At 43.9% G+C, this 10327-nt stretch overlaps 1 protein-coding gene across 7 annotated transcripts in view; it reads left to right on the top strand.

The window, feature by feature from the left end:
- The window catches only part of DROSHA (drosha ribonuclease III), a 126547-nt gene that overhangs the window by 15167 nt on the left and 101053 nt on the right, over window positions 1-10327 (top strand). For all 7 annotated transcript variants that reach the window (XM_029216656.1, XM_029216657.1, XM_029216655.1 and 4 more), the window contains 3 exons: window positions 2680-2821; window positions 4598-4752; window positions 7714-7794. In XM_029216656.1, the coding sequence (XP_029072489.1) occupies window positions 2680-2821; window positions 4598-4752; window positions 7714-7794 (378 nt within the window). The remainder of the gene's footprint in view (window positions 1-2679; window positions 2822-4597; window positions 4753-7713; window positions 7795-10327) is intronic.

Here is a 10327-nt window from a genome sequence, read left to right as displayed (position 1 = left end):
TGTGTGTGTGTGTGTGTGTGTGTGTGTGTGTGTGTGTGTGTGTGTGTTTTCCCCTCAAAATGAGAAGCAAGGGAGAATTGAGTTTGTCTCTTACAAGTCTATCCTTGACCAAAGGTAGCCATAGCAAGTTTCCCGAGCACATTGCTGGTTTTGTGGAGTGGCAGGTGTCGTTGCCTTTGGTGGGCTCTCGAGAGACTCAGCACACATGCTGTGGGAGATGGGGCTCCTGGGGCTCGGCAGCCACACCTCATTGAAGTGGGGACCCCACGACCTCCATATGCTCACTTCTTTTCCTTCTTCCATCTCCATTTTATTTTCTGTCACTCTCCTTTCTTTTTTCTCTTTCTCTCTCCCAATAGGTGTCATGCCTCTATCCCATTAATTTAGGTGTATTTGCCATGCGATGGACATACAGTAATGTTCATTGATTAAATGAATGAGTGAAGGAATGGATATCTACAGATTTAGGACAGAAGAGCTTGGAGATGTTAGGTTTAGTGCATGGGGTAGATAAGAGAGCATAGCAGTTGTTTGGAATTTTGTAAACATAGCTTTGACTTGGACTGGGCCCTTATCTATGGGGAACTAGAGAGGAGACTCCCTTGCCTTTGAAAAAAGGGTCTGAGAAATCTTTCCTGGTGGCATGATATTTTACTTGATAAAGTAAAGCAGGGTTTTAAGTCATAGTTCACGTGAAACAGGGAGGGAGAAGCTCACACACCGAGCACTGTTTGGTGCCGAAACTCTACTCCGTGAATCTCAGATTATCTCATTTAATCCTTAAAACATCCCTGGAAAGAAGGCATCTATTACTTCAGAATGTTGCTGTAGATAAGAATACTTGACTAATCGTGACTTAAACTTGCTGGGTTTATTTTTCTCAACAAGCTGTCTGGAGGGAGGTGGTGGCCAGTGTGCATTTAGTGGATCAGCGATGGCAGGGTCCTAGGTTGGCATTGCTGTCTTCTGGAGGGTCCACCACGGTTGCAGGATGCCTGCAGCAGCTCCAGGCATCACGTCCTTACACTCCTCTGTCCAGACACAGATGCAGAGGGCAGTGTTGGGTGGAGCCTCAGGTGCCTGGGGATCTTTTCTTCCATCCCTTTGCCCAGAACTGCATTGTGTGTTCTCCCCATTGATTCGTTTTCCATCTCTTCTGTAACCAATTTCCACAGACTTCACGGCTTAAAACAATCCACATTTATTACCTCACAGTTCTGTAGGTCAGAAGTCAAACTTGGGTCTCACTAGCTAAATTGAGGTACCAGCAGGGTTTCATTCCTTTCTGGAGGGAGCCTGTTTTCTTGCCCATTCAGATTGTTGGCAGAGTTCAGTTCCTTGTGGCTGTAGGATGGAGGTCCTTGTTTCCTTGCTGGCTGGCAGGTAAGGGCTGTTTCCAGCTTCTAGAGGCCATGTACATTCCTTGGCCCGTGGACCCCTTCCTTCATCTTCAAAGCCAGCAGCCAGCGGGTCGAGTCCCTCTTGTGCTTTGAATATCTCCTGCCTCTTTTTCCATTGCATCTCCGACTCCTGTTGGGAGAGGTTCTCCGCTTTTAAAGGCTCATGTTAGGTTGGGCCCACCCACATTATCCCATCTCAAATTCTGTAGCCTTAATCACATCTGCAAAGTCCTTTCTGCCATGTAAGGTAATGTGTTCGTTTTCCAGGGATTAGGACAGAGGCATTTTAGGGGTAGGGGGACTGTGGCTCAGCCTGCCTTCTGAGATCATGAGTTTTCTGCCCCAAATCTGAAGGGAATCATGGTTCTGTAAGCAAGGAGGAATGGCAGAGTGGCTGCCATGGGTATTATTATTATTGAAATAACAAAGTTGAAGGCACTGAGGTTCAGAGCATTTAAACAGGCAGAGCTGTATTTTTCCCCCTCACCTTTTTGTGGGCGTATTAAAACTCCAGTGTAGAAGGAAGGCTGATAAACCAGAAGCCCAATATTGGCCTTTGTGTTTGTGCAGCGTTGAGGCAGAGAGACAGTAAGAATGTCAGAGCTATCCCAGCATCGCCAGTGTCAGTAATGAGCCGGGGCTGAGGAAGAGCAGTTACCCCCTTTTGGGATAACTGCAGATTTTATGATTTAATATTCATTTTATGTCTGAAAGGTACATTTTGAAAATTACTAAGTCAGAGAGTATGGACATTTAAAGTGATTTTCAACCTGGGAGGAGAGTGGGGAAAAGTGGAACACTTCCTCTAGGAATGCATTGCAGAACCTTGTGTTTGTGGTGTGTGTGTGTGTGTCCCTGTGTTTATGGGGTGCATGTGTTTGTGGCGGTCATTGGATTAATGTGGGATATAGACTATCAGTGACTTTCAGTAGGGGAGGAGTATATGTTCCCTAGCAGGGTGTCAGGTGTCATGAATTCTCAGGGGTTTATGAATTTTTTTGTTGTTGTTATATCAAAAGGGCATAGATAAACTTTTCTAATGTTTCTGAATGTTGGCAGTGTGCATTTTCCTGAGGACTTTGTCAACCATAAATGTGTGTGTGTGATTCAGAGCATCATTGCCAGCACTGGGCATTTTGCTTTTAAATGTTTATTAAATCAAGGGTTGAAAAATGACACCTTGCAAGTACAAATCTTTGGTCACTGGTGAGCTCTTATTGTCTCTTTGGTATGACTATTATTAATACAGTTCCTAATATTGATCCTTTATTTTTCAAAGGGAGATTCTACGGTAGTTGGAACAAGTAGACTCCGCGACTTATATGACAAATTTGAGGAAGAGTTGGGGAGCAGGCAAGAGAAGGCCAAAGCTGCTAGACCCCCATGGGAGCCTCCGAAGACGAAGCTAGATGAAGATTTAGGTGAGTCACAAGGCACTAGACCGAGATCCTGTGCTCTTTTATTATTGCTTAATCCTGAACTTTTGGGATGTGTCCCTGAGAGTCCCAGATTGAAATTTCCTCTTGCCCGTTTGGTTCTCCTAATTACAGTCAGCAAATACATAGCAGTGAAACTTTCTTCTTTCTGATCTTATTTTTCCTTAGTTACATTCAGTAGAATACATAAGAGATCTCATTTGCAAGGTGTGCTGACAGTTGTGTCTCCTGTAGAATTGTCTTTTGTCTTAATCAGAAAGGACCATTGTCCAGCCTCCCATCAAAAGCAGGAGCCTGTTCCCGTGCCTCGGGCCTCTGATTGGCAGGCATTCCCTATGGCCCTCCCCACTGCCAGGGTGCTCCTGGTTTGATGAGAAACTCCAGCTATAGCCCAGCTCTGTTTGAAGGTTTCTCTCTCTTCACAAAGTTTTCATAACTTTCTTACATGGTGATGTCTTGTCTGTTCGCAGACAAGACATTCAGCATGCCTTTTCCTGCGTGTTCTCTGGCTCTCATCTGTCTACTTTCATTATGTCTCCCTCGCTGAGAGGCAGTGTCCATGGTGGGGAAGAGCAATGACTGCACCAGCTGACCTGGGTTTGAATCCTTGCTCCACTACTTGAAAAGTGCGATCTCGGGCAAGTGATTTAATCTCTCTGTGCCTTACTTTTCTCATCTGTAAAAGAGGGATGACAGCCTCCATCTCACACAGTACACTCGAAAATACAACCATGTACGGGTTCCTTATTACTATGCTGTACTACGTTAATCTCTTGTAGCATTAGTCAAAGTTCTAGGTCTTTTTTTTTTTTAAGTGTGGTAAAATACTTACAACATGCACATGAGACACATAAGACGTACCGTTTAGCCATGTTTGAATGTACGGCTCAGTAGTGTTAAGTACATTCACATTGTGCAAACAACCTCCAGACCTCTTCATCTTGCTAAACTGACACTCTATCCACATTAAGGAACAACTCCCCAGTCCTCCCTCCCCCAGCCCCTGGCAACCACCATTCTACTTTCTGTCTCTATGAATTTGGCTACTCTAGGTACCTCGTATAAGTAGAATCACACCATATTTGTCTTTTTGTGGCAGGCTTGTTTCATTAGCATAATTCTTGGTCTGTTTTTATCCAGTCATTTCCAAGGACTAAAATCTTCTGTTGCTACCATCGAGAGAAAAACATTTACAATCTTCAGTCTGACGTTCAGAGCCTGGCGTTCATGACATTGGAGCCCCTCACTTCCAGGTTTTTTCCGCGAGGCCTTTGCTCCAGCCAGATTCCACCCATGCTCTTGCCTCTGTGCTTTTGCCTGCAGCGCCCCATCTGTGTTCCTTTCCGCCTCATCAGCCTAACCCCACCCCCACTCCGTGTCTTGGTCGCGTGTACCCCTTCTAGGAAATCCTCAGTGACCTTTCTGGACCAGTGTGGATTCACGGCACCTTTCTGAATGTGAAACTTTGTACTGCTCCAGTGGTTTGCATTTTCTCTGGCGTTGTTCATCAGGTCTTTCTTTGTAAAAATATTTGATTCTTTGCTTCCCCCACTAGACTGTGACTTAGGATTATGGACTCTATTAGTTTTTATGGGGTTGCTTAGCAGAGTTCTAGTATGGAGTAGGCACTCGAATATTTGCTGGGAGATAAACAGCTCTCCTCATATTTAGAGGTTTGGGTCATTAGAAAGTAAGTCTCCAGGTAGAACCAGCTTGCAGATTGCTTCAACATCTCTCCATGTTTTCCCCTCACCACCATAGAGAGTTCCAGTGAATCCGAATGTGAGTCCGATGAGGACAGCACCTGTTCTAGCAGCTCAGACTCTGAAGTTTTCGACGTCATTGCAGAAATCAAACGCAAAAAGGCCCATCCTGACCGACTTCACGATGAACTTTGGTACAATGACCCAGGCCAGGTATGCAGGTTTTTATGTTCTTGCTGTGAAGACTGCGGACGTACACATCACGTTTATGACTCTAGGCTCAGAAGATGCATGTATGTTAGCTGGCACTGAAACTGAATTTTCCTCAGGGTTGGGTGTCATTCTTCACAGCTTATTTCTTTTCAGCAAGTGTTCCTTGAATCATGTTTGATGATGTTGGGAAATCCTGTGTTGGGGAGCAGGAAGATGGTGCTGCCTCATTAAACTTTCAGTAAATGGAAGGAGACGAGTGGTGGGTTAGGGAGAGAGCACTTGTAGTTCTTTCTAAAAGCAGTTCATCTGGGGCTTCCCTGGTGGCGCAGTGGTTGAGGGTCTGCCTGCCGATGCAGGGAACACGGGTTCGTGCCCAGGTCTGGGAAGATCCCACATGCCGCGGAACGGCTGGACCCGTGAGCCGTGGCCGCTGAGCCTATGCATCCGGAGCCTGTGCTCCTCAACGGGAGAGGCCACAACAGTGAAAGGCCCGCGTACCGCAAAAAAAAAAAAAAAAAAAAGCAGTTCATCTGGAAGTTACTTTGCAGCCGTACAGTAAACAGTGTCCCAAGTCCTGTAAGACTCCATATTTCCTAGTTGGTAGTAGTCACAATGTCTTATAACTTCTCTTCCTTGTTAATAAGCATGTTTGAGCTAATTACATCATGGCTGGACATAATCGTTTTTATTTTTGCTTACTATTTTATTATGAACTAATACATAATACAAAATATTAATAGTATCTATAAAAGATTTGTATTACAAATACACAGTACATACAAAAATAGTATCTTTAATGCATATGAAGTTATCAAGCATAATAAAACATCTCTATAAAAAGATAATTTAAAATTTATGTTTTATAAATAAATTCATACCATTCTGTATTATTTTGAATGCTCTTCTCCTGGTACTTATTAGATGACAGCTATCTAAATTTTTTTTCTTGATACAATTAATATAGTTAGAATGCCTGACAGAAGTGTACTTTCTCTGAGAACTGCTCTCTGAGAATTGAGCAGAAATGTTTGCAAATGGTCAGTGCATTTTGAAATCTTACTTTGATATGTTAATCATGTATATGATCTCTTTAAACAGCTTTAGTGAGTTATAATTCACATACCATACAATTCACACAATTAAAATGTACATTTCAGTGTTTTTATGTATATTCACAGGAATATGTGCAACCATCATCACAATCTAATTTTAGAGCATTTTTGTGTCCCCTAAGAGAACTCCTGTGTCCATCAGTCACTCCCCTTACCCTGTGGTCATATCAAGAAACCTATTCCTTGGTTTCTGTGGGTTCTTATTCCTGTCAGAGATTTACCAGGGCCTTCTGTACAGTCTCAACATTGTGTTTACTCTGTGGTTTTGCATCCTCTGTACAGTTGAGCCTTATAAAGGGCTGATCTGCATTGGGGCCCAGACCCTGGTAAAAGGCAGGAATGTATGATGTCTATCTCACTTCTCCTTAAGTGAGCACTAAGTGATTTTTCCACATTTTTCATCACAACAGGTTGTGCCCAGCATTACGAATGTGTTGTGACTTTTGAGGGAATTCCATCACATCTCTGTTTGCCAGCTTTTACTTTGGATAATATCTTAATGGATTTTTTTGTTTGTTTGTTTGTTTGTTTTAGGTAGCCATTATTCCTCTGCTGTACCACCTGGAGCTTTAGATTTACCAAAAGGATAAAGAAAGTTACAGATTTTTACTTTAAATATCTTTTCAAAGTTTAATGAGATATTTTCATTGGGCACGAGTTACAAATCCCTGGAAATCGAAAGAAATATGTGTGTGTATATAGAATATATTTGTCCCATAATATGTGTCATATTTATAAATTATACATTTTAATTAATACAAAGAAAGTGAGAAATGGAACTCCACTTCCCCATACTCTAAACTGATGCTCTCATGTCCTTTTTGATGCCATATTAACCATTTATATTGAATAAACTCATGAAATTGGCTTTTAAGGCCCTTTAAGATTTTGACCTCAATTCTGCATTTTTGGTTTTCTCACTCACACATATGGTCCATTCCATTTAGATGGGTCTCAATCTCATGTCCCCGGAGCATAACATAGGATTTCTTCCTTCTCTCTTTTCTCTCATGCTGGTGCCTCGTGTAGAATAGCCACCTTCTTTTCCCGTCCTGTTCAACCCTTCACATTTTGGTTTCTTGAAGCCTGGACATTTTTCCTTTTTCTTTAAAATTACTAAGCATTTCGTATGTGTGTTATTTCTCCCATGTGGTATAAGTATTCCTAGTGCTTGCTTCAGCAGTGCATACACTAAAATTAGAATAAGTATTCCTTGACTGTGTGGACCCTTAGCTATGTATCATCCTCCTTCTCCCCTTTCTACCCAAGAGGCATTCAGGATTATTCACTTATTGAATCATGTGGGTGGAATTCATGGCAGTAAAATGAATTCAGGTGAACAAACATATACAGACTCACCTGAATAGTGTTGAAAGTTTTTCTGGTTCAGGTAGGCATTTTCTTCCCTCTGCTTCAGATACCTTTAGGTCTGTCTTTGAAAACATTTAATCTGCAGGTCACCTTCAGAGCATTCTTTGTGTTCCTTCAGAATATAAAATAGGCTTTTCTTTTGTGAAAGAGTCATTTTTCCTGAAATAAAAAATAGGGGGAACATACTGGAAAGTGATAGGAGAAGATGGGGGCAAACAGGGCTCTGACATTGTTATTTTCTGCTTGGCTGCACAAATAAGTCAGGAATCCAGCGTTGTCATACCATTTCCCTTTATCAGACAATAGAGACAGTTTGCAGCTTTATTGGTTTGGGAACATCCGTTTAATCTTCTAACCGTGACAGCCTCTTCAGAGCTTCGGTACTCATGACATTAAAACCCACACAGTTTCCGAGGCATCATCGTGCATGGAGTGGATTTTCCCCCAGTAAAAACGAATTACATTCTGTTTCTGACAGATGAATGATGGCCCACTCTGCAAATGCAGCGCAAAAGCGAGACGCACGGGAATCAGGCACAGCATTTATCCCGGAGAAGAGGTAACTGGTTCAGGTTATTATATTTGTCAGTGCTGAGAAGCCAGAAGTAGACAGATGCTGTTGCTATTCTTTTCCCCGTAAATGAAATAATACCATGGAAATAGTCTTCTCATATCCCCTAATAGTCTCTGTTACTGATAATTGGAGAAGAAACGTACTTGGGTTTTAGAGGTGGAGTGGGAATGTTATCAAGGGAACTTTGGAAGGTTCATTATTTAAAATAGGCAAAGTGAATTTGAGTTGCTTTTTTATTATTTTAAGTATCCTAAAACGGTACATATTGTAATCTTTTTTCATGTTTTTGTTATAAATGGTTGTGAATCTCCCTGGAGAAATGATCTTACTGAAGTGCTGTAAGGCACATGTCCTTTTTCCTTGGGGACATGAGTGTACACTGTTGTGTTTGTTAGTCTTTGTCTGTTGTCCCCACTCAACTGGGAGTGGCACACGGACTTGTTTTACCTGTGTCACACCCCAGTCCCTGGGTTGTCAGGAGCGTGCCAAGTGTGTCTGCCTGATGAGTTGAATACTTTTACATCATAGAGTTATATACACCTACTCCTGTTCAGTTATTTTCCTTTGTCTTTTCCCCATTATCTTTTATCTTTACAAACTATTCTCATTAATCCCAGGATTGTCACTTTATGATTCAGCACATTATGTTTAAACATAGTTTATGTAAATCCTTCATTTCTATGTAAAACTTGTTTGAGGCCATAACAGTAATCAGACTAAGGGCTAGGAGCCGATGGCGGATACTTTGAACCACTTGCCTCCCTTTGACCTCGTTTGTCTCTAGCAGCTGGCCAGTGTAGCGAGGGCCTGTGGGACAAGATGTGCTCTTTGTGAGTGTCCATGCGTGTGCTTTAGGCTGGGGTCTCTGCAGGTAGGGCTGCAGTGAAGACATTTCACAGGGACCAGGCAAGAAGAGAGTGGGCTTGGGACCGAGCAGAGGCGGAAGTCCACCTGTGATGGGCCTTTAAAGCCGGGCTTGTCGGAATTTTCTTGCATGGGGCTGGAGTGGCTGTCATACCTACATCTCCCTCGTCCCGAGCAAGCTGCCTTAGGAAGGGCACGACTTTGGCGGAGGGAGGGGCTCTGTAGTGGAGGCTGACCTGGAAGGAGCCGACAGTGGAAGGCTGTGTGCTGACTGCTTTTCCCACAGCTGGGCAGCAGGCCCTTCCGTGAAGGGAGATTCAGGTGGGCAGTGGTGCTGGCTGAGGAATTCTGGGCAGGCAAACCCATCCTCAGAGTACATGTGGCCCTTTCACAATGGACGGGACTTATGTAGTCAGCATTCTACCAAGTGGTAGGTTGGTCTCCAGGAATGTTGCCATATTGGGGGCCTAGCGTTGGTCATTGGAGGTGGCTGGCTGGACTTTCGACAGTGGCAGTCAGCTTAGCCAGCTTAGCCTGGGGAAGTGAGGTCCATGCTGTGGGGCTCGTGTGAAGCCTCCATCTCTGCTACTGTGGCCACTTCGTTCATGTGCCCACCCTGTCTACCCTAGGTGGCTAATGACCGAGGCTGGCCGGCATCATCTAACTGTGCCATTTTGTCAGCTAGATGGTTTAGAACCTCTTCCACAGTGGGAACATCCACATGTGATGAACATCCACATGTGATGGAGAGATCATCGTTCTCTCTTCCTGTTTGTTTACCTACAAGTCTCTCCCCCAAGACCTTCTTATCCCTGATCTTCCCATCTTTTTCCTTCTAGGCCTCTGACAGCTGGCATGGCCACTTGCTTCTGCCATGAGTCCATCTATATTCTAGCCTCAGGCTACTTCTCTTTCCACACAGAGTGGATGACCAGGTACACCACCTGAAACTCCGCCCACTGGGAAGAATCTCCCTCATTGCTGTCTCTCAGAGCCATCCCTGAATGAGGCTGCAGCACGGTCCATTTTCGGCTTGCACCCCCTTTCTGACTGACCTGTTTGCAAACCAAGCTTGGGCTTTTCCTTATGCTTTCATCCTCCTGTCCTTAGTCATCAGCTGAGGGAGGGGAGCTGATGCAATGGTGGTGGGCTTGTTCGTGCCCTCTGCTCCTGTGTGTGCTTGGTTCTGGATGTACGCCCCCTCCACCTTACCATGGGTTGTTGCTGGTCCCACCCAAAGTTATGCCGGGGTGGGACTGGCAGAACCCAGCTTACGATGGGCAGTTCCAGCCACATGTCTGTTTGCTGTCCCTTGGCCATGCCTTCCAGACCTACCAGGGCCCAGCAGCACACCAGGAATTGTTTTTCAAAGGCATATAATTCTTCACTATAGATGGCATGGCTTGGCTCCAGAACCCCAGAGACCAGCATTGTGATTCTCCCAGTGTGGCCACAAACTCTTCTCGGCATCTTTTCCCACCAACAGTGTGGGATTTGCCGAATTGTATGGCCCCTGCAGCAGGGCTGCTTGCACTGCGGTTTGGAACTGCTGAGGCCTTTCTCACTTGAGTCATGCTTACAGCTGGCAGCCTTTTTATAGGCTTTTATATATATATATATATATATATATATTTATTTATATATATATATTTAT

This window comes from Monodon monoceros, unplaced genomic scaffold (assembly GCF_005190385.1).
Source record: "Monodon monoceros isolate NGI ecotype Baffin Bay Population unplaced genomic scaffold, NGI_Narwhal_1 Super_Scaffold_12, whole genome shotgun sequence".
Classification (NCBI taxonomy): Eukaryota; Metazoa; Chordata; class Mammalia; order Artiodactyla; family Monodontidae; genus Monodon; species Monodon monoceros.
Note: the sequence above shows the minus strand (reverse complement) of the source record. Positions and strands in the feature narration are given on the sequence as shown.